At 41.5% G+C, this 24527-nt stretch overlaps 1 protein-coding gene across 1 annotated transcript; it reads left to right on the top strand.

Annotated features, from left to right (window-relative positions):
• The first annotated feature begins 841 nt into the window (after positions 1 to 841).
• On the top strand, positions 842 to 24504 carry LOC113747999 (receptor-type tyrosine-protein phosphatase S-like). The gene is made up of 10 exons (XM_027290250.1): positions 842 to 911; positions 997 to 1148; positions 7375 to 7529; positions 8261 to 8546; positions 11918 to 12096; positions 12437 to 12563; positions 12720 to 12845; positions 16819 to 16973; positions 19838 to 19973; positions 20527 to 24504. The coding sequence occupies exons 1-10, from the start codon at positions 842 to 844 to the stop codon at positions 20593 to 20595; spliced, it is 1455 nt and encodes a 484-aa protein (XP_027146051.1). The 3' UTR covers positions 20596 to 24504.
• The last annotated feature ends 23 nt before the right edge of the window (positions 24505 to 24527 follow it).

Raw genomic sequence — 24527 nt, 5'->3', positions numbered from 1 at the left:
AGTGCGGGGGTACAACACAACATCGTTGCAGCCAACATTAAGGACAGGTATGTAAGCTGTGCACCTGATAACACGAACCAAAGAAGGGGAAGCAAGCAGTCCAGCAGGCAAACCACCCTCTAAAGGCTCAAACAGTACCGTAGAACCGGAGTACTGCTCAGAACATGTGGCAGTCACAATTTTCATCACGCCGCCAGGAATCTGCCAACCCCTCTTACCCCTGACCTCCACTTTCCCTGGAACGTCCAGAGAAGCTAGATCACTAGCATGATGGCACTGTTGCAGTGCCTGCATGACGGGCTTGAGGGCCTCCGAGATACAAACCTGGGAAAACAGAGCTCCGCCTTATTGGCCAAAGAGCTCCTGGTAGCACTTACGAATCACGTTCATCCCTAAAACACCAGGCACTTGAGAAGGCACACCACCACTAAGACACCACATTGAGGCACCAGTTTACCACAAAGTTGCACGTCAAGCTCCAAATACCCGAGGTAAGGAATAGTCAGACCATTGGCAGCTCTAAGCTCCAACTAATGGCAAGAACGTAGACGCTCCTGGCCCCAAGGCTCAAGATGCTGGTGGAAAAAGCTCTCAGAAATTGTAGACACCATGGAGCCGGTGTCTACCAGACAAGGAACCTTGACGCCATCCATGTCCACATCCAAATGAGGGCAAGAGGAGATCAATCTGGAAGCATCCAAGTTGCGTGAAGCAGCTTGTGAGCCAGTAGCGGCCCCACCCAAACTGTGGCTCTGCAGTTCGGTGGGCACTAGTTTTCCGACACCGGAGGGGAGCGAGACTGCCTGCCAGAAGTCAAATGGCGTTGTGATGGAAACTGTGAATGAGAAGTGTCCTGGCTCATTACAACGCCTGCAAAGTAAGGGACCAGGCCGTGGTGGATGACGGTACTGGTTAGAGTTCTGCAGCTGAGCTGATTAAGCTGATTAAGCTGCTCTTGCTGACACTTTAACATCTCTCTCACCTCAATAATTTTAGACACTGAGGAGGATGGGACAGCAGCCTGTGGGCCCCCATGGACACCATACTGGACACCATACACTGACGGGACCGATTGGCTGCAACCTCTCACACCACCAAGCAAACCCTCGGGCTCCCAGCGAATCGCCTCAGCCCTCACATCAAGCAAGGTACAATTAGGCTGATGACGCACTAACTGCTTCAACTCACGGCGCAGCAAACTATTCAAAACCTGCTCAACAAACTGGTCTCTCAAAAGAGCTCCGGCATCTGACATGTCAGTGGGGGCGCACTGCTTCACCTTCTCCATGAGACCCATTAAAGCGAGGGAGAACTTGTGAAGAGTTTCTCCCTCTTGCTGCCTCCTTGAGAAGAAAGCATGCTGCAGTGCGACATACAACTCTGAGCAACCGTACAGCTCTTCTAAAATGGCAAGAATTGTAGCAGTATAGAGGTGCTAGGTCAGTGGTTCTCAACTGGTCTGGCTTCGGGACCCACCATCACCCCTAAAGGACAAGCCGTGACCCAAACTGAGGAAAATTTTCAACTTCTCAAATTTATTTAATGAAAAGATGGTGCAGTTTGAACCTGAGACAGTATTCCAACACAGTGCAATGCAAAACGCAATGCTAAAGAGGGAAATATTAACAATTAGCTGCATTTTAATTAAATAACAAAAAGTGCATCTTAAGAACACAAGGTAATACAACAGACTTAACAGACTCAAAAGTGCTTTCATGCAAACATGAAATAAAAAAACCAAAAAAAGTAGTAGTTTAAAAAAGGCTGAAAGTAGTCACTCACTGAATTTACAACCAAACACTGAACTATGTGAAATGATTCAGTGTTTGAGTAGCTGCTTTTATCTACAAACTCAAAATAAATTAAACAAAAGTGATATTCAAAAAGATTCAAGTATACAAAATTAACTTTCTTCTGATTACATATACTTATCAGTAGGTAAATACTGAAAAACATGAAGAAAATTAAGCAGCACTCACTTCAACCTTAGGTGTAACACTGAATTGAATTTGGAATTTGGAGGAATTAATGGGAGAACTGGGGATGTGTTTTGCTCCTGACAAGAGTATCAAAGTCTGGAGTTATAGTATACAAGGCACTCTGAGGTCATGTTCAATGTCCAGTCTATTTCTGTGTTTAGTCTTCAGCTGAACCAGAGCTGAGAAGCCACACTCACAGAGATAGGTAGTGCTGAATGGTAGGAGGATTTTTACTGCTCGAGTGGCAAGGGAAGGGTATCTCTAATCACATTGCTGCACCAAACGGGGAGAGGCTTACCTCCGTGAATGTCTTTCTCAGCGTGCGGTCACATGACAGCTCCACCAGCTGACTCTCTTCGTTGCTTGGAAGTGACGCTTTCTACGTTGAATCCAAAGGGGTCACGTATCCAGTCATCACCCTCTGTGTCTCGGGAAAGTAGTCATTAAAACCGTCCAGAAGTTTATTCAGATGTGTCGTGATTGTTTTCTCCATTACTTTTTCCTGCCATGTCCAGTGCTGTCCCTCATGACAGGCATTGGGGAACATGTCAAATCGTTTTTTAGAAACATGACTAGCCCACACAGAGATCTTTTTTTTGAAAGCATTGATTTTGTCATATTGTTCAAAAATGTTGTCCCCTCCCTGCATAGACACATTTAATGTGTTTAACGTTTCGAACACATCAGCGAGGTAAGCAACGTGTGCGAGCCACACACTGTTGCTAAACAGGTCTGCAAGAGGCGACTTGTTCTGGGCAAGAAAGGCTGCAATTTCACTTCGTAGTTCATAAAAATGGGACAGTACCTTTCCCCTCGAAAGCCAGCGTACTTCGGCATGATACAACACCTGTACATGCTCACTACCAAGATCTTGGCACAGTTTTTGAAAACATCGGGTGTTCTTTGCGCTTCGTTTAATGTAGTTTACCACTTGGACGACATCTTTTAATGTTCCATGAAGCACTTGTACCATATCCTTTGCTGCCAGGGCCTCTCGATGCAAAAAACAATGGTTCCAAGTTGCATTCGGAGCTTTCTCAAGTATTCTCCTCACAACCCCCGAGTGTTTTCCTGTCATACAGGCAGCGCCATCAGTTGTGATACCGACGCACAGGTCCCAGCTTAGGCCCACTGAACTCAAATACAAGTCCACGGAGCTGAAAATGTCCTCTGCAGTCGTAGTAGTAGGGAGCTCTCTTGTACAGAGAAATTGTTCCTGTAAATCCCGTCCCACACATATTTCACAATAACAAGTAAAAACAGCTTTGTTTGTATGTCTGTAGATTCCCATTTGTATGCAAAATGACCACTTTCATTGATTCGAGCTGTGGTCTGTTGTTTAATGTCATCCGACATGTCTTCACATCGCCTATTTATAGTGTCATTTGACAACGGTATAGTTTTCAGCTTATCCGCTGCGGATTGATCCAACACCTCTCTCACCATGTCCATGGCTGCAGGTAAGATAAGGTCCTCTGCAATGGTGTGGGGCTTTTTTAACTTAGCAATACGATGTGCCACCCGGTAAGATGCACGGAGTGCCTGTTCTTGCTTCGAGCATGAAGAAGTAAGACACTTTTGTGATGACCTCAGGTCTTAGAGTCGTCTTCGAAAGTACTCAACAGGTTTATCTTTGAGAGAAGGATGTTTTGTTTCCAAGTGCCGCTTCAGTTTTGACGGCTTCATGCTTTCTTGTGCCAGAACCTCGGTGCACAAAACACACTGAGGTTTTTGCCCTCTTTTGTCCTCAATGTAAGAAAACCCATATTTCATGTAGTCGGTGTTATACTTGCGTTCGACATGTTAAATTAGCTTTTGAAAAACAACGTTGTGGGCCTTCTTCTATGCAGTGAAATGGGTGGTGTCTATTAACATTACAAGGCTTTATCGCCACCTACTGTGGCGATTGTGAATAGACGGCACTCCGCGGCATAAAAAATCCACTTCAAAATAAAAGCCAGGATTTGTTCTAACATTTTTTTTCCCAGGCAAAGGCCCGCGACCCACTGAGAACGGGTCCGCGACCCACTTTTGGGTCGCGACCCACCAGTTGAGAATCACTGTGCTAGGTTATTGGGTGACCCTGCTTGTACCTAACACGAGGAGGCTGTAATGAGGTGGGCCAGTATAAAGGTGGCACTCCTCCATCAGCTCTTCCTTTTGCGCCTCTGTCCTCCTTGGTGCGTCATTTCCGGGCCAAAGGTCACTTGGTCCGCCAGGTATGGCTGCACACTGCTTTAGCACATTGGTCGCTCAAACTTTTCTGCGTGCTTATGGTATGTGTGTCATCGTAGGGCGACTATATGCGTGCTGCTCCGTGCTCCCTCATGTACAGTGGTGTGTTTATTTGGAGAGGGATCTCCATCTTGGCGTTGTTGATACTGTCTGATGACTAACACTAGTGTGGTCACAGGTAAATGCCAGCGACAGCCAGTGTCCTCTCTCTCCCTCCCTCCTCTGTGCGAGTGTGTGTCCTAAAACAGGTATGTGTGTTTTTTAAATACGGGAGCAACCAAGTATTTTAAAGTTACATAACAGCTTTTCCTGTAAATAGGAGTTGCTGTGATCAGCACCTTGGGGGTCACTGCTGTTTTTTTCCGGTGAAGTTTTGTCTCCGCTGCTTGTTTTCTGCTGAGGCTTCAGCTGTCGCTCCGCGGCGCACGGCTGCGTGCATCTGGTGTCTGGTGTTTGGTGCTCGGCGTGATTAGTATTGCGCACCAGATCAGCTTCAGTAACCGTTGCATGTGTTTTAACTGGGCATGGTCCCTGTGTATGGTTGAATGGGTGTTTAGCTCATTAATAATTTTGTATTATAGTGTTTTTTCTTTTGTTTATTCTGATTTAATTTGATTAGTGTATAGATCATTCTGTTAAATTTGGATTATCTTTTTTTATTGTAATTTGCCACTAACTTGTTTCTTTCTTTTTAGTTGCTGGAGTCTGGTGGTGGCGTGCTGATGGACTGGGTGGTGGTATCCCCCCCCCTTTGTCTGCTGTGTCCTGGGAAGTGGGTTGCTCACTTCACTGAGTTCACTGACCATTATACACAAGACGAGCATTCTTCTGGTCATTTCAGATTTTGGTTTGATGCATACCTTATAGGTTTTTTTTGGCCACCTTCGAGGGGGATCATTCATACTGTGCATCTCAGTGGGCAGACGTGCATACAGCACCTGTGACTAATTACTCTGACCTGCAGCTCACCCTGGTTGCTTGGCAACCTCAAGCATGCCTTTGACTAACTTTTTTGAAGTCTCTGTATGATATCAGATTATCAAGCTACATTTTTAATGTCGGCCATTTTATCCTTGTCTCTCACAACACAAACACATAGATAGAGGACAGACACACACACACAGGCAGACAGACAGGCAGACGCACACACACACACACACACACACACCGACAGAAACAAGCATACATGCACGACACACACACACACACACACACACACACACACACACACACAACACACACAGGACAAGTTTTTCAAAATAAGAGTCCCTTCAAAATAAGAGCCCAATAAAAAGGCAATGATGACACAGCTTGTTGTATTATACTGAATTTTCTGAGCAGTGTCAGTAATAATGCATGGGGGCGACGGGGCCGAGTCACGCACACTCAAAATTTCTTTAGAAATTTTTCTAGTTGGTGTGCTAACGAAACGCACACTATATGTATCCACCGCGCTTATTAGTGTTGCCTGAAAGAGCACACTCTTTATTATCTCTCGGGCTTATTCTTATTCGTCTTACGTTTCTTTCGTGTTTTTTTGGCTCGCTTTCCTCCCAGAGTTTTGTCGCACATACACAAAACGGGTATCAAAACGACCGGCTCGGCCGGGAATCGATGGCTAAGACTTTTCTAGAGTTTCGGCAAACGGTTTGCCAAAAATCCAGAAAACGAAGCCAAAAAATGAATGGTGTGTATTGCGAGAACTCTCCAGACCTAGAGTGCGTGATGTCATCGCTGAGTGGAGAGGGGAGAGAACAATCAGTGAAAAAATAAAACGGATTTCACTACCCTGGCTCACAAAATCCTTCTGTCAGGGAAGCAGAAACACTGCATTGAAATGCAAACAGTACCTCCATTAGAGGATCTTCTGAGAAGGAAGAGAGTAGAAGAGGACAGAAAGATGCAAGGGAGTTTTCTCTCTCTTTTCTTGTCCTCAAAAATCTTCCTCCCAGCTTGTATCTTTGAAGCGTCGAGAGTTGAGTTTGAGGCGGGAGCTGACAGACGGCTGTGTAATGTGGGTGTTCGCTGCATGTATCTGTAGATGTTATGAGCAGCGGCAACATGAGAGCATGAAGACATAATACCTGTACTTATTATATTATGATGAGTCTATCTGATCAGCCAAAGGAAAATTACACCTTGTTAACCATAACAGCACCAGCAGATCTATTTTAAGGTAGCTGTACAGGGTTTGTAGTGTTTCCTTCAGAGGGTAAAGCATCAGTGTCGAGCTTTCATTCAATATGAGTGATCCGAACATGGTATTTAATTAAAATATTGCTAAATGCTCAGTTTTTATTTCCATCCTAAAGCACAACCCTGTCAAGCTTGTTAGTAGGAATGTGCATCCGTTGCACAACTAAGACACACATGAGAATTTTTTTATGCAGAAGATATTAAGGCAGTGGTTCTTAACCTTGTTGGAGGTACCGAACCCCACCAGTTTCATATGCTCATTCACCGAACCCTTCTTTAGTAAAAAATAAAATATGATTTTACTGGTGCACAAAATGAACCGTGCATTAACATCACCTTGTTCAAATAACAAAACCAACACAGTGCATGAACTCACAACAACTTACCTCAGTGTGACTTCTGCTGTTTCCTTTGAGAGACCAGTTCAGATATGCGTGGCTTCACCTTGGCAAGTGCCGGTCTCATGTCATTTTCACAGCAAAGTCTGTTCCTTTTCTTAGTTTTTATGTCCAGCATTCTCAAAAAACGATTGCTCACAAAGATATGTTGTAACAAATGGTATAAAAAATTCCAGGGCGGAGGCTCCACCGAACCCCTGAGACCGACTCACCGAACCCCTAGGGTTCGATCGAACCCAGGTTAAGAACCACTGTATTAAGGTTTACAGAGATCTCTGGTAGAGTTTGCACTGTACAAGCCTGAAATATTGGGCTGAGTCAGATTAATGGTTTAAGCATGTTCTGAGGGGGCAGCTGAAAGGCATCCAGTAGATTAGGTGGGTGAAGGCAAGTGGTTATACTTATTAAAACACTCACGTTGATTAAAACACTCATCATACAATAACCTTTAAACACTCCATTTTGGTTTATTTCTGTTATGACACAAACAAAACCAGTTGGTCAGTCACTCCAAACACACCCTTTGCACCACCATATCCAACCAATCTCCTTCTGTTCTTTTACAGAATGGCTCCAGTGAGAAGCGGGAGGTCCGTCAATTCCAGTTCACAGCGTGGCCTGACCATGGTGTACCAGAATACCCGACCCCCTTCCTGGCCTTCCTCCGTAGGGTGAAGACCTGCAACCCACCTGACGCTGGACCCATCATCGCACACTGCAGGTCAGTAGCAAGGTTTTTTTTACATGTTTGCCCCTGCCCTTAGTATGTGCATCGATGTGTATGGCCATGAGCAAACAGAATGGCAGAGCTCCTGTGTAACTATATGTTACATAACATACATTATACAAACACTCCCTGTCTTACCAGACCTCCATCTTTTCTTTTGTCCATTGGTCACATCATCTTTCTTTTTAAGGAATGTCTTTTTTCTGTGCTTTTATTCACTCCACCTCTGTCTCTCTTTTTTTCCCCTCCCTGTGAAAAGCCTCACAGTAATCCCTTCCCATCTTTATTGCTTCTCCCTTTTTGCTCCTTAGCCCTTCCTCCTTTTACAAGTGGTATTTCTCAAATGGCTTATTCAAATTGAAACCTTCCTTTTTGTCAAGATAAGAAGACTTCAGTGAGTCCAAAGAGCCACACAATGAAACTTAAATTTGACAGCTTGCTTTGCTCGTTCTCCATCACTGTCCTCCTGTTCTGTCATTTTTAGTTGTTTCTGTAGTCCCTCTCTAGCTGTCTTTACATCTCTCTGTTTTTGCTCTCCTACTCAATTATTTAAAGTGTAATGCCAAGAAATCTGTTAGCGTCACTGGACATACATAATCACCTCATGTTTTAATTAAAGAGAATAAATATTCAAAGCCACAGTACCCTGAGAAGACACTAGAAATAAGAGCAAGGGGTTTTCTATTAAACAGATTTCTTAAACGACTTCTCCTTCTTCTTTTCAGTGCGGGTGTCGGCCGGACAGGTTGCTTCATCGTCATCGACGCCATGCTTGAGCGCATCAAGCACGAGAAGACGGTCGACATTTACGGCCACGTGACGCTGATGCGCTCACAGCGGAACTACATGGTGCAGACAGAGGACCAGTACAGCTTCATTCACGATGCACTGCTGGAGGCAGTGGCCTGCGGCAACACTGAAGTGGCTGCTCGGAGCCTCTATTCCTATATCCAGAAGCTGGCCCAGGTGGAGAGCGGAGAGCACGTGACTGGCATGGAGCTAGAGTTTAAGGTATCAAGCAATTTCCTTAACCTTTTTTAAAGTATATTAATAGCTGCTGCTGAGTTTGAGCTCTATCTTTTTCTTATTTTCACTGATAAACCGTAACAATATAAGACAAAGTGTTTTAAATGAACTAGATTAACAAAATTAAATTGCCTCTAGTTTTTTTTTTTTTTTTGCAGGTGACCCTATTTTGAGTTTTGACAAATAAGGGCACCAATTAATATAGCAAATGACTTCTCTAAAGCTCAGCTGTCAGATTGACTTGACACGAAGTCAAGGCACTAGCAAATAACATGCACGTTAGATCCAAAATGGCAGACATCTTAGATCAGTGTCTGTATTAACTTTTCACTTTTTGGACTTGGCTCACTGGAAGCTTAATCTTTGGATGCAAATCGATATTTTTTTGCTTATTTAATTGCATTTTGTGCTTAATTATTGGTTGCAATATTGATTATGTTAGAATAATAATGATTCAGTCCAGTGAAAATGCAGAAAATTACAGGAAAGTCTTATACAAACTGAGTTAGGTAGGTAGTTTGACAAGAGGCAGGTTGGATATTTCTGGAAACAGAGTGAACAAAGTGTATGACACAGTAAGCTGAAGAGTTACACTTCTCTTGTTGATATAAAACCTTGCAGCCCCAGGTAAGTAGCAGTGCATCTGCTGTCCAAGTAATATCATCTCATATGGACTAGAAAGCAAATCTCCTTTATTTCTTTCGGCCTCAGTTTTAATAGTTTAATCACTTTATATTATTTGAGTTATTATTGTATTTGTGGCAAAAAACAAAAGGATTTAAGTTTAGGTTAAAAAAGACAGTGTATGCTTTCTTAGAGAAATTCATGACAAAGCAGTAGGTAGGAATTGACAGCCAGGCACAGTGTTTACATAGATCTCCATTAAAGAAACCTATAAACTCGCCTTAGCTTCGGCTGCTACAGTCAGTATCTGCTGACCTTGAATTGCACACACTCTCATTCTCAAATCATCTATCATCTTCCCATCGCCATTCACCAGCACGGCCCCCCTGCCAAGAAACAATAATAGTGCTGGTGTGTTTCGACCTTTTTTTTTTTTTTTTTTTTGACTCACTGGTGCACAACGGTGATGGAATCTCCATCGCCATCTGTAACAGGGATAATGCTGAGCTGGCGTCAGGAGTCAAACAGGGATTAATAACGTCCACACTATAGTCGGGATAGAAAAGAGAGGTGTGTGTGAAGAGGGGTGGGGGAACTAAGTAATTAATACTTGATGATGACAAATGGAGGTGGATGGCAGGGCAAGTGGAAGGAGGAAGGTTTGGCTAATGAACAAAGGGACGACTGTATGCTACCTTGGCACTAAGGAAGTGATTCGACAGAATGCTGCACTATAGGGATTGGTAAGAGGGTATTGTCATTCTCAGGTGGCAAAAGGCATCATGCCGTGCTAAGATGTGACTGGTGGGATTCGCGGGAGTTCAGCGGGGAGAGTGAACCGAGAACAGCGACTTGACGCTGTTGTCAGAGTTGTCAGACTAGTGTTTTCTGGTGTGTGGTATGTGCAGGAATAACAAGCATGTCCAGGGTAAGATTTATGCACATAACCCATAAAAAAAGGCCTGTCGGGATTGATTTGAAATTAAATAGTGAAAGGAAGGATTTTGAATTCAGTAGCAAAGTTTTAATTGGGATCCAAAGATTTTATTTAGAGCTCTCTACAAAGTTGATGCTGATAGTTTACAAGAACTTTTCAAGGCATTGTGTGTCATTGGAGCAACGTAATTATTACTTGTTATTTATTTTACTGGGGCAACTGTTAATAATGAATATATTATTAAACATTTGTTTATTAGGGTTGTGATCAGGGCAGGTTAGGATTAGGATAATCACGATTTTGTAAGCCGTATGTTCTGACATATAACAACAAATACGATTATCCCTGTTGTGGAGAAACATGCTTAATTTGCATTAGTTCACTTTCCAATACTATACTATAAATGGGAAAGGAGCTGGCAACTGTGACTAGAGGTACGCTAGGTGCTTCTCTGCCCTGTTGGATGACAGGTTGCCAGATTTGGCTCTGTTCCCTGCACCCTCTGCAGTGTTTGGCGGTGTAGCTGAGGGCCTCTTTAGCGTTGCCAGGCCACCTCAAGCCTTTCCAGGTGCCTTTGTGAAACACAGATCAAAGGGAGGACAGTAGCAAAGGATGAAGGGAAAGGAGGAGGAGGAGGAGGAGGAGAAGGAGAAGGGCTGGACAAACTCCAAGTGGCGGTAACACAGAGATACTCATGCTATATCGGAATTAGAGAGAAAGAGAGGACAACGCTCCAATGGGAGAAAAACTTGTTCTGAGATTGAAAGAGAAACACGTTCTCTGTCACTTTGTGTGTTCTGACATTGAAAGACAAGGAGTCCTGGAAATAAAATCTGCATTCCTGCCTACTTTTTAGTGAGGTCAGTTGCAACTTGTGTCTTTCTTCTCAGTCTCGGAATGGTACTAGTGCCTTTAGTGCGTCATGCTTTTCACTGTCTCAAAGGGGTCCTCAACAATCTGATTAGGGTGTCTTCCATTGCAAGCAAACTCTAACAAGTAGGCACACACACCCACACACAAAATCTTTGACGAGACACTGAAGCCAAAAGGAAGCGATCATAAGACTGCTGACCCACAAACTCCCACCGAGGTCCCTATGACGATGATGATGTAGCAGCACAGCTTTCATTTTGATCATTATGCAGTGTGTGTGTGTGTGTGTGTGTTTGTCTTTTTGAATCCCTGTGCGAGTCTATGTTTTATTCACATATACCACACTGCCATTATCAAAGGCACTGGTGACCCACTTTTAGTTTTCTTTTTCGTGCAGTCTTGATCCACAGGCTTGTTAGTTTGGGAGTGTGGCATATTTTTCATCGTTGGATCTGACCCTGCAGGACCCCACAAGTAGCAAAAGGGGATAAAGTTTTTGAATTGCTTTCCAATAAATATATTCTTGATAAACAATGTCCCTTTGAAGCTGTGCCATTGTCAGTAAAGCAGATTAGTCTTTGCTTTATTACTTTCTGTCACTGATATACTCCTCACTTGATCTGTCTCGCACCTGTCCTCTCTTTCCCTATCTCCATATCTTTTATCAACCTCTCCTTCCTTCCTCTCTCTCCTCTTTTTATGCCTCTTCTTTCCTCTTTGTAACTACCATGGCTTTTACCAATTCATTCACTCACCACTTTGCTTCCTTTTCATCTTCTTTTCATCCTCTTCCTCCTCCGTACTTTTTATTGCACACTTTCTGTGGAACATTTTTTTAATCTGTATTTTTTTAAATTCACTCTCTCTCTCTCTCTCTCTCTCTGTGCATTCCTCCCTTGCGTCTCTCCATCCATCCCTCCAGCGTTTGGCCAACTCCAAAGCCCACACTTCGCGCTTCATCAGTGCCAACCTTCCCTGCAACAAGTTCAAGAATCGACTGGTCAACATCATGCCCTATGAGACCACGCGTGTCTGTCTGCAGCCAATCAGAGGCCTGGAAGGATCCGATTACATCAATGCCAGCTTCATTGATGGATACAGGTAGGGGGAGGGTTGAGGTGGTGGGAAACATGTAAGCATTTGTGATGTGATGCCATTACTATCTCTACTATTGCCAGGAAACATCGTTGATAATGCAAGACATGTCATCTGTAGAGTATGTAATATAAATATATACAGCAGGCGAGTGAAATGCCGATGCAGGAAGTCGCCTAATTCACAAATCCAATTCATACACAGTCCTTTTTTTGTCATCCCTCGGTTTTATTCAAGAAAGTATCAAGCAGGAACTTTTTAAGTGTTGTTGTGTCATGGCTGTTTATATAGCCAAACATAAATGGTTTTAATATGTTTTTTTGATTGTTTTTTTTTATGTACACAGGCAACAGAAGGCCTACATTGCAACACAGGGCCCTCTGGCAGAGACTACAGAAGACTTCTGGAGAATGCTCTGGGAAAACAACTCTACTATTGTAGTCATGTTGACCAAACTGAGAGAGATGGGAAGGGTAGGATATAAACACAACTCATGGAAACAAACATTTGCTTAATGTTATTGATTAATCTTTATTGATGTGTGATTTAAAAAAAATAAAATAAAAAAAACTGTTACATTATTAAAATATAAATTAACATTGGGTACGTCTACCCTTTTTCTCAAACAGGAAAAGTGTCATCAGTACTGGCCGGCGGAGCGCTCTGCCAGGTACCAGTACTTTGTGGTTGATCCCATGGCAGAGTACAACATGCCGCAGTACATCCTCCGAGAATTCAAGGTCACAGATGCCAGGGTAAGACATACCTGGGTGTTTCAATGTGTACTGAGTTGGTTGCAAGATGCAAACAAGCAACAAATTAAGACATAGTTATGAACATTGTATAACAAAGATACTACAGCTATAATCACAGCATTTTTTTCAGAAAAGAAGTGGTGGAGTTACACAAGAAACTAACATGAAACCAACATTTTGACAGAATATCAGCCAGTCTGATTTAAAGAATAAGGAGTAATAAAAATAAATAAAAAAATTTCACAGTAGCCCCAAAAGACCAAAATACAATGCTGCTTTATTTTCACAACTGCGCTGGCCACCCACCCTTCACTGGAGTGTGGGAAATGTGGGCGATTAAGCAGGTTAAGGAAAAGTAGGTCATATAAACACAAAAAACATCACAAGTAAATATTATTCTTTGCTACAAAAGTTCCTAAAATAGCTGTATATAGTGTCATTTTCCTCTGTAGTTAGATGTGTTTCCACACGAAACAAGATATCATAATGACATTGAAAGTAACATTCACAGCCAAAGTGACTGTTCTTGCCCTGAACTGTTTATAACCTACTCCACACTGCTATAGATATCATTTTTCCTCAGGATTTCATTTCTGGTCCAATTAGGTCGGACAGTTTGGAGCAGCAGCAGAACTGAAGCGCAGAAATAAAACTGCCTTCTCTCTTTGCCAAACAGGTTGACATATCCAAAGATTTCCCTGGCAGTGTGGCAACTAGTTAGCAGTCATCCTGTTGGTGTTAAAAACATTAATACATTTTATATAAATATATATTCACATATATATATACACACACATCCACCTTATACACAAACAGACACACTATCCACAGTGTGTAAATCAGGCATAACTGCTGTTTAAGCTGGTGTGTCATTGCCCTACACATACACAAACACACTAACAAACACACACTTTTTTTTCTTCATAACCCTGTATGTGCAGTGTACAAAATGACTCTCTTCTCAAACACACACACACACACACACACACACACACAAATGTGCACACAGGCTCACTTTGAGCCAAATACTTATCTCCATGCTGATTTGCTGTTCTCAGCACAAATATATACACACACATACAAACACACACACACACACACCCTTTTTGAAATGTTCATATATTTATTTATTTTTTTTAAACATACATTCACTACAAATAGTTACAGACTGCATTTTTAACCCCTTGTAAACACACATGCATACACTGGTCAGTGTTGGCGACCTAAAGGTGCTGAATCATCAGAGCATCAAACCTTATCATCAGAGTTAAGGAAACAAAACACAGAGAGTGAAGATAATGGTACAGATAATATCTGTGGAGGTGTGAAAGAGAACGTTAGGTTGCTGTGTAGATTTGTAGGTTTTTAACCCCATATTACTGAGAGTGTATGCACGAGTGTATGTGAACTGGCTTTTACCCAATATACCTTAGATGTATGTTTATGTTTTCGTACATGCATGTGTGTGTATGTGTGTGTCACATGCCTCTGCACAGTAATAGCAGAGACTCCACGCCTCAACACTCACATCTAGCGAGCCAGTCACGTATTTAATCACACAATTTGACACGCCGCGTGGGCCCTCAGGTTGTGTGTTAAATTCCCCCCTCTCTCTCTCTCTCTTTCTTCGGCGTGCTTGGTTTATTGTGTTGCTGTCTTTGCCCCTCTTTTTCACTTTTAATCCCCCTGCTGAGGCAAAATGTTTTTGAGATGAAACAAAGGCAATGAAAAAAGAAAACATGCAATGCGTCATGAAACAAGGAAAGACAGTCAGTACATGGAGCTTAACTTATTAGAATCCAAATCACTGTATTTGTCAAGTACAATAAATGTGCATGAAAACGTCTTGGCAACATCGGTGCGGAAGCATAGCAACAGCTAAGATAGTAACACACAGCTCACAGGACAACAGGACTTCACATCGAGAACACCAGGATTCAATAGACAGATTATGTATATCCTGGCATACAATAGCTGCATATGTTGTACATTCAGCATTCAGTCACCATCTGCATTTAGCATGTTACTGTAGCAGTCGAGGGGGATGGTTAGCTCATGGAAAAAATCAGAATGAATGAATGAATAAGAAAGTAGCGTATAGCCTCCATGGCAACATCCATGATGAATATACAGCCTAAGGCTCTTGTTTACATCTACACATTCATTATTAACTCAATATGATATATGACATTTTTGACACAGAGCAACAGATGAAAAAAAGCTTTTTAGGAAATCCACTGTTAGTTTTACGACGTCATTTAATCATCATTTAAAGCTTTCTTACTGTTGCTGCCAAATTGAATTCCGATATTTTTTCTATTTTTTTGCAGTGTTTTCTACATACACCGTCCTGACAGGATACTATTTGTATCTCCAGTCATCCACTGTATAAGTGCTTGCTGGACTGGATGATACCTTGAAACCAGGGAAAATTAACTATTAGCTATTTTTATCCAGAAGCCAGCGTGGGCAGTCAGTAATCCTGGGTTGTATGATTAATTCTTAAGAATAGAAGAGCACTTACATTCACATGACGCATCTACTTGAGGAGACAAACTTAAATGCAAGCATCCAAATATTTAGCTGTATGAGTCATCAGAGGCGTGTAATGCCATCATAAATGTGTGTAGCTTCTTCTTGTGTGTTTTTATGACCTGTCTTGCACTGGAGTCAGAGTGTGTGTGTGTGTGTGTGTGTGTGTGTGTGTGTGTGTGTGTGCTACTCAAACAAGCAAAAAAAAACATTGTTTGTTTAATTTACCAAATCATATCACAGGTGAGAATATATCTTTTCTGTGTAAATTGACTTTGTCTTTTATATTACATTGATTTTATTTCATAATACAATGTAAGCCAAATTACTCTAAACCTAAATTTAGAGTTTATTATTTTACACCATACAATAACAAGATAACTAAAGAGACAAAGAGTTCCCAGTTTACTCAGCAGCTGGCTATTAATCAAATTGTGCCTTTGCAGTGTGAACAAATGGGACCTGAACGTGTGAGAATGACACTTCATGTCAAAACTGAAGTCTGTCGCACAGAGAAGTGAGAACCGACTGGAGAAATGAACACCTGGTTGTCTTAATTGCTGGTGGCATCAAGCAGGCAGCCCCTCTTAAAATGCGTAAAAATGTTTAACTTTGCTCACTTTCTTGAGAAATGTGTTCCCTCCAAGACAACTTGAAAAGGACTTTTCTTTACAAGGACACGACGCGCAAAATGAAAAGTAAAAAAAAAGCGTACAGTATTTAAATGCCATTGTTTGCATTGGAAGCAAGCGCACAGCTAAAACAAGATTATAAGAATCGATATAAGATTAAATTGTTAAGATTGACATTTTGTCTAGCAGACTTGTCAGCGTGTCAGGGTTTTTGTTTTCAATTTTCATCATCCAATCCCGCCTCCTGCTCTGTTAGTGCTCCGTTCTTGCTTCTTACCTTCATTGCTCCGCTCATCCATCAGGTCGCTGTATCGATTGCATCACAGGATTATCCTATTCAACATGGTGTCTGGGAGAAGACGCTTGTCATGGCAGATACACTATTGATTAGCTTTAACTAGGACCTTCTCATTGCACCTCACAAACTTGACAGGGAAGAAAATGGAGACAATTGGGTTGGAGTTAGAGGAGAGACAAGCTGTCCCTCTGTGCTGAGATTTGTGTGTTATTGTACATTTATTCATCTGTGCTGTTTGACTGATACAGTTTCATTCTCAAGGGCCAATTATTAAGATGTTACTGCCTTATAGAGCTTTTAACAGTGTAGCTTCTATTCCATTTCGTTCTTCGAAGGATCCAAAGAGTATGGGTTGCTTAGGTGGGATTGAAACTCCAATCTCTTCCAGTAATGGTGCTTTACTCTGTACATCAAAATTCCCAAGTGAACGCTTTAACAAACATCCTCTCTTATTGCCTTTGCCCTGTTTTCTTTATCTTCTATCCTCACTTTATGCGCTCTGTGTTTGCAGGATGGCCAATCCAGGACAGTAAGGCAGTTCCAGTTTACTGATTGGCCGGAGCAAGGCGTGCCTAAATCCGGGGAGGGATTCATTGATTTCATTGGCCAGGTGCATAAAACCAAGGAGCAGTTTGGACAGGATGGACCTATCTCTGTCCACTGCAGGTAAGGAGTCATCACTGTCATGTTGCACCATATTTTCACTACTGCACAGTATTAGAGATTCAAGATCCACAATGCTGACTTTTCTTTAAAAATGAAATATTATAATACAGGTTTTCTGTAGGGGATGGGATATCCTGTATTTCCAGGCACTGCAACATGTTTCCCTAAACTGCACTCCAAAGAAGCTTTCCTTTCTGAAAGAGACATAAAGCTTAAAGCATCATGACAAGATTAAATCACTTCTTAGGGTGGTTATTGTTTTGCGGCACAGCACCTCCTGCGGTGCAGCTCCAACGCCGTCATCAGATACGATCCCTCCTCTCTTTTTTGCCACCGCAGTACACTACCTCTGTACCTCCACAGGCCCATCTCCTCCATAATTGATAAGGCTGAGATGCGGCTTGGCATTTGCAAAGAGGAGGCACATGAAATGATACAGCCATTCTTTTTGGTTTTTATGATAGCTCCGTGATGCATTTTTCATTACCTCGAGTGTAGCTTCCAAGGTAACCTTCATCATTAACTTGACATGCTGGACTCAGGTAGAAACCGATATTTGGTCGTGGTCACCAATAAAGACCAGATTATTCTTATTCATCCATAGACCTTGAGCTGGAGCTGAATAAGTTGTTAGCTTTTGTTGGTGGGCAATGTACATCTTTCATAGGGCTGTTTTTGTATGCTCTGCAAGACGAGTATGTAAGAAATGTCTAGAACTTCTTTTAACAAGACACCTGTACGTGATCCATTATGCATGGTTTTTCACGGTCTGATTGGGATTCAGAAACAGTTTTACGAATACAACTGTTCCACTAACTGAATGTGATGGTGTCAACAAACAAAGGAGTTAACTCACCGAATACTTTCCTTGCTGTCTCATAAACATTGTTTACTTTGGGAACAGCGTAGTTGTCACCTTTTTCCTCCACATTTCTATCGCACAGGAGCCATGACATCATCAAAGATAACATCACCTCCCCTGTATTATAAAAGCAATGATGTCACCAGCCATCAAATGGGCCCTAGGGACTTGTAAGATGTGTCAGTGAAGCTCCAATAAGACTGAGTTATTCCCCCCTTCTATGAGGCCGTTATTGAAGGGGGAGAGAGCTGCCTTAAAGCAAAAGGATCGGTTATTGCAGAGAGAACTGCAAGGCTGGAGTAATGGACAAAAAGGCACACAGCCTATTAGACTGGACTGCAAAAGTCACATGGCTGTGTTGTATTCAACTGCCAAATGCACCGTTAAGGCATCCTTGACATATCTCAGTGAACTTGGTTTGATTTTTGGAGCTATGTAAGAGGATTAAGACAGAACTTCTGCAGCCTACAATGGAGTCAATCATTAGAATTTTGTGCCGTTAATCGGGTACTTAAGTTACCTACAGTCCCTTTACTAACCCAATTATACTTTGCGTTAATTTTCTACTTTTTCTCAGTCGTTTCAAGAGGAGGTGTCACTTTTTTTTATTTTAAACTAAAGGCAGATAATAGATATAGTTTTGGGAAGACATTTCTCATGAGTAGTGATGTAAAAAAAAAAAAAAAGAAGCTTAGGTTGGTTTCTTTGTCTGTTGCTGCCTCCTGCTCCTCCCTATCATCCTCCTCTTCCTCCCTCCCCTCCGCCTCCTTCAGGCTTTTCATCTCCGAGTGGAGAGCTTATGCTTGCCTTTTCTCTTACTCTTTCGTCTCCTGTCACCGGCCCTCCTCGTCTGTCATCCCTCTGTCTATTTCTTAATCCTCTCTCTCTCTCTCACTCTCTCTCCCCCTCTTTTCCCCTCTCCATCCATCTCTCCATCCTCCGTGGCCCTCCTTTCTTCCACTCCCACCCTCTTTTCTTTCTTCACTCTCTCTCCCCTCCTCAGCCGCTATCTAATAGACCCACATGCTTTTTGTCATTAATTGCCTGATTACTTCCTGTGAATGGGGACACCAAATCCGCTCAGTCTGCAGCAGCTCGACGAGCCTTCAGATTTGGAGAGTGGGCCTTCCTGGGGAGAGGGAGAGGGAGGAGGTCTGAGTGAGTTTAAGAGTCCATGTGACAAGCTGTGACCGACTCCCAAGAAGAAGCTTTGGGTGGGCTGAGAGACACTGCTGTGTGGGGGTTGGTAGTGAGTGGTTGTATGCTCTGTATGATAAGGCCCGATAACTGCTGTGTTCACTATCATTTAATTCACTGTCATATGATACGAGTCATATTTTTGTCTAACTTTGTCCCTCAACAAACACACACACACACACAAACCCAAAGTGTTTGCTACCAGCCATTGCGTTCACTCATCACTCAACAAAATAGCATCAGAGGCTGGAAGAAGCCCAAATAAATCTGTTGTCATATCAATTATTGTTCCATTGCTGAAGTGGAAGTCATTTCACAGCAAAGCAGCTTAGAGAGGCAGCTCTCAAGTATTTCAGGATCTGAGTTAAGACTCGGGCTGTATTTCTGGAGAGCAGCAGGCGGACATTTTCCACACATGGGAGGGGCTTAAATGAGACAAAATGTTTGGTTGTTTGTGTCCGTGATTTGTGCGTGTCCTTGAGGGCTCAGTTTCTGTTTAACGAGAACGGGGACGCACATGAAAGTGGATTCACAGATAAGCTGTTTCCACACGCAGATTGCGTCCTTGCTGTCGCCACTGTATCGTTACCATGCCACGGAATTTCTACCTATCAAAAGTTTTTATTCAGTTGACTCTTTCAGGCAGTCTGAGCAGAGATTTACAACAAAAGCCACAAAGAAAACGTGCATGAAAATGAGTAGAGGAAGTGCGAGACACCACAGAAAAACAAATAGACTCAATATTCAGTCACTGTGTGTTTGCATACATATCTGTAACACCCTTCATGTTGTTATGTGTTACTAGTGCTGGCGTGGGCAGGACCGGAGTCTTCATCACCCTCAGCATTGTCTTGGAGCGAATGCGCTATGAAGGCGTGGTTGATATCTTCCAGACAGTGAAGATGCTCCGGACACAGAGGCCAGCCATGGTCCAGACTGAGGTACATGCTCACAAAACATGCACACAAAAGTAAACTTCTAAAGTTTATACATATAATAAATATAATATAGTATACTCCACTTAACTTAAGACATACTGCACATTGATAAATGATGACACTGCATGTACTATTATAGCAAACTTTCAGTCTTTACACAGTTGATTGTTGAGGTGTATGTATAGGTGAGTATGTGTAGTCATGTGTTATAAGCCCATCAGTCAACCTCTAGTTCTAGTTATGTAGTAAAGAGCATCTATAAGACTATAAGATGTGATTGCCCCCATGATGCACTATAGATGTGGTCTTCATAGGTCTTCATTTAATGTAGTCTGAAGGTTAAGTGCCATAAATATGTTCAAGAACTGCAACAGGATCATTTGACTTGACTCAGTAAAATTCTATATCAAAACATTTTTACAGTGTACAATAGTACTGTAATTTGTTTTAATTAGAAGTTGTCTGAAATTGTTAATCGCTTATTAAAATCCTGTTATTGTTGTTTTATCTTGTTATTATTTTCTGATTATTTTCTTTGTGTTTTTCTTCCCCACAGGATGAGTACCAATTCTGCTATCATGCAGCTCTGGAGTATTTAGGAAGCTTTGATCACTATGCAACGTAAAAAGCCATCTCTTCCCCCAAGAATCCTGTCGCCCCCCTCAACAGTCTCCTGAGCCATAGAAACTTTGAAATTTGAAAAGACGACAGCAGACGACGATAACATCAGTAATTCAGACACTCCTAACAGGATCCCATTGTAGATTTTTAGAAGACGACGCCCAACCAACCAGTTTAGAATAATTCCAATTCGACTAAGAGACCAGTCATGATCAAAATTGGCCAGAAAAGAGTATTCTCCTCAGGAGAGGAACCAGACGCTGTGGCTCAAGCTGTGGGGCAGGAATCGATCAAAGTGTCAGACTGCTTACCTTACCTCAAGTGTTTCAATGTGGAGGACATTGTAAACATTCGTGGACATTTCTCTTCTCAAAAATATCTTCGTGATACAACGGTAACAAGCAACAGATAATGAAGGAGAAAGCAACAGCAAAAATCAATGAGAGGCAGATGGATGTAGCCAAGATGGGGTGACTTTCTTGTTTTTTTGATATGCTTGGGTGTCAAAAGGGAGTTCAAGTATTTCTATCAACGCATTTTGTGAGTGATATCCAGAGAAATGACCAAATTGTGGTTGCCTGTGTGAACACAAATGGTTTTCCCCAAACTCTGGTAAGACAAAATATCAAAAGAGTGGAAGCATAACTAGCACCTGAACACTACCATCTGGCATTAAATAAACCAAGTTTTTTTACGCTGTCCCACTAATGATATGCATAATTTGTGTGTAGAAACACTCAACTATTAAAGTATACATCACATACCTGCCTGTTCTCAAGCGCTAAGAGCTTAGAGAAGGCATTGTCAGTGGTTGTTGGGAAGAAAGCAGCAGCACATATATTAAGATCAGTTAGTTTTATGAATTGTGAAGTTGTGTAATATCAGTATCCCAAGCCAGGTAACCACAGTGATGTTGAAAAGTACCACAGTGTATTTAAAAAGTGCTCCAGGAGGCTTGTGTTTCAGTCACCAGAGAAATCGGGGGAAACTTCAGTTGTTGCGAGAAGCTGCGGCTGGGTCGTCTCACAGATGGTTATGCTGGGAGAAATGGCGACCGTGTCCCATGATTTTTTACAATCACTCCTCTCTTCGGAACCATTGCATCATGGGGCTTCGGTGTTAACATCCACCATTTTGAACAAGAGATAAATCTGGTGGGCAAGAAGCTTTGGAACAAACGGAACAACCAAACAAGGATCGCCACAAAGTCGGGGCTTTCTTTGTGTACAGTGACCAACGCTCATCATCATTGTTTCAAACTTTTTTGTCTTATGAGGAATTATCGTTCTTTCTTTTTTTGTTTTTATTTTCTGTCAAAACCAAACATGCTGCTTATCTAGTGTATGCTGTACGTGTGACTCTTGAGGGAGAGGAAACTGACAAACAAAAGATGCCAGCTCTGCTAACCGCCCGCAACCAAGCAGGCATGACTGAAAGTGCATCCACATGACGACATCGTCCACCAGTCTTTTCCACCTCTCCTTTCTTTTCTTTCTCCTCTATAATCATCTATTTCATTGTATAAGACACTCAAGAGTGACAGAGGCCTGTTGCAATTACAAAGCTGTACATTCATGTGGTTGAAAAAATTGGCCTTTAGTTCCACTGTATGTGTGTTTGGTAACAGGTGGATAAACAAAGTAGTTGCTTTGATTTTTGTCCTCCGTTTTATAGATGATGTCTCTGTGGATGCCACAGCAAGACCAGGCAGCCATGTTGGATATCAATGCCATGATGTGATAATGAAATTCTTCGTTACGAGTTACTTGCACATCCCTAAGAAAAAAAAAAAAAAGAAAGGAAAAAAAAAAACTTGAAACCAATACCCCAAAAACAAACGCAGGTTGGATTTGACACACTAATCTATACGTGTCTGAAAAAAAGCAAGCTTTTTAAATTACCAGGTTTTCATTTTGAGATCAGTCTTTCGGTATAGATGAGTGTGCGGATTCTGCAAAGATGGGTGTGCACAAAAACCAGAGCGATGGACAGAACTGTGTGTAATCTTTTCTTATTTCCAGAAAAGCCTTATTGTTATTGTAACATTATGTAAACATTAATGTTGTATTATGACGACTTATTTTACATTACATAGTTGACTTTTTATTTTCTTTTTGGTTTAGTTTTTTAACAGATGTTGTATCTCTTTTTTTTTTTTAATTAGCAGGAAAAGAGAAATGCTTATTTGTTCATATTGCGTTTAAAGACATTCTATTTTTTCACTGTAGAAATGTTAAGTATAACATGTCTGTGTGGATGTGTGCATATATGTATTTATGCATATATATACTGCACACTCACACATGCATATATATTTAAATGCAGAATATAAAGATATATCCAAACACTTAGTATTAATTCAATTTTTCTCCTCATCAGTTATTTTTTTTATATATACCAGTCAGTGCTCATGTTTGAAAATATGACTTTTTATTAGTTCCTTTTTGTTTGTGTTTGTTTTTTTGTAATCTTAGAGACCTTGTGTGTTTCTTGTCAAAAAAGGGTAAGGGGATGTCAATCCTCTGCCTCCACTCACCAGTTTAACTTCTACTGCTGGGTAGATCCTGTGCCGATGAGGAGACGCCATTTTTAAACCTTCTTTATCATTAACTTGTAGGCATTAGTATTATTTTGTTTTGTTTTTTGAGCAACTGTTGAATGATGAACTGGTCTACAAAATATCTAATCAATCAAAAAATTTCATAATTAAACTTCTTTTGTTATCTATGTCAGCCCAACTTGACATACTGTACCTTGTATGATCATGTATAGCCTATGACCCTCACAGATTTAAGAAAAAAAGTTCTTTCTCTTATTTTTTACTTTCATTATTTTCAGACATAACGTGGTCATTCATTTTGTTAGATATCCACTATGATCTAGAATATACTTGTAAATAAACAAATATATAGATTATATGTATTTGTATCATTTGACCCTCAAGATCTCATACTTTAAGTGGGAACAGAATTACAAAGATCAAGGGTTCTGCTCATATCCGACTTCCTGGTGTTTGTAAAGCCTGTTTTCTCTCCTTCTGAAATGTTCTTTCTCCAGCCCTGCTCCCTGATCTTTAATTACCACTCGCTTTTTTCCTGTCTTTAATTTCCCCTGCTAGCAGTTAAACTGGGAAACAAGCCAGCTCCTGTTCTCACACCTATAGCCTCAATGAGGGCATGAAATCAGCATCAGTTGTCTGCTGGTGTCATTCATTCAAGGACAGCAAGTTAGTCCACTTGACTCACAACCATTTGATTTGGTAATCAACACTCAATTCAACGTCCTGTTACATTCTCATACTCGATGTGGACAGTAACTCTTTCCCACCCTGATATTAGTACGGATCAACAAGGGATAAGATGGACTTTTCTCTTTTACAACATGGAACTAAAGCAACTGCAGGTAAAATAATTGGTCCTCCAAAATCTCCAAATTCAACAAAAAATAAATTACCGAGGTCTAGATTTTAGATATTTCCCTGCTACTGTGAGAAATAATGGTGTTCTTCATTTCTTAAAAGTTTCCCATAAATCGCCAGAAGTTCCTCAGCTGTCCAACTGCCTAAAATGCCAATGTGTTGTCCATAAATATGTCATTGGCTGATGGATGCAGCTATGCTGAAGGCCATAAATAGTTCATTTGCAACAGGACATATTGATTTATTTTGTCCCTATTGCATTTTAAACATTGTATAGAACCATACTTTGTGTTTTTGTTCAGCCATGTTTCGTTGTGGGATGCAGAAAGAAATCAGGACTCAATGAAACAGAGCAGTGCGATGCAACCAAGGGAAGAACAAGACAACCAAAAACTTGCTGCAAATTCACATTTCCAGCACGTCATTTCTGAACAGTGGGAACCTTGAGATGTTTCATAATGAACTAAAATCCTGAACTGAAGTCTTTTGGAACTTGAAAAGACTGATAAAATGGGCCC

The sequence above is a fragment of the Larimichthys crocea genome, chromosome XVII (genome assembly GCF_000972845.2).
Source record: "Larimichthys crocea isolate SSNF chromosome XVII, L_crocea_2.0, whole genome shotgun sequence".
Classification (NCBI taxonomy): Eukaryota; Metazoa; Chordata; class Actinopteri; family Sciaenidae; genus Larimichthys; species Larimichthys crocea.
Note: the sequence above shows the minus strand (reverse complement) of the source record. Positions and strands in the feature narration are given on the sequence as shown.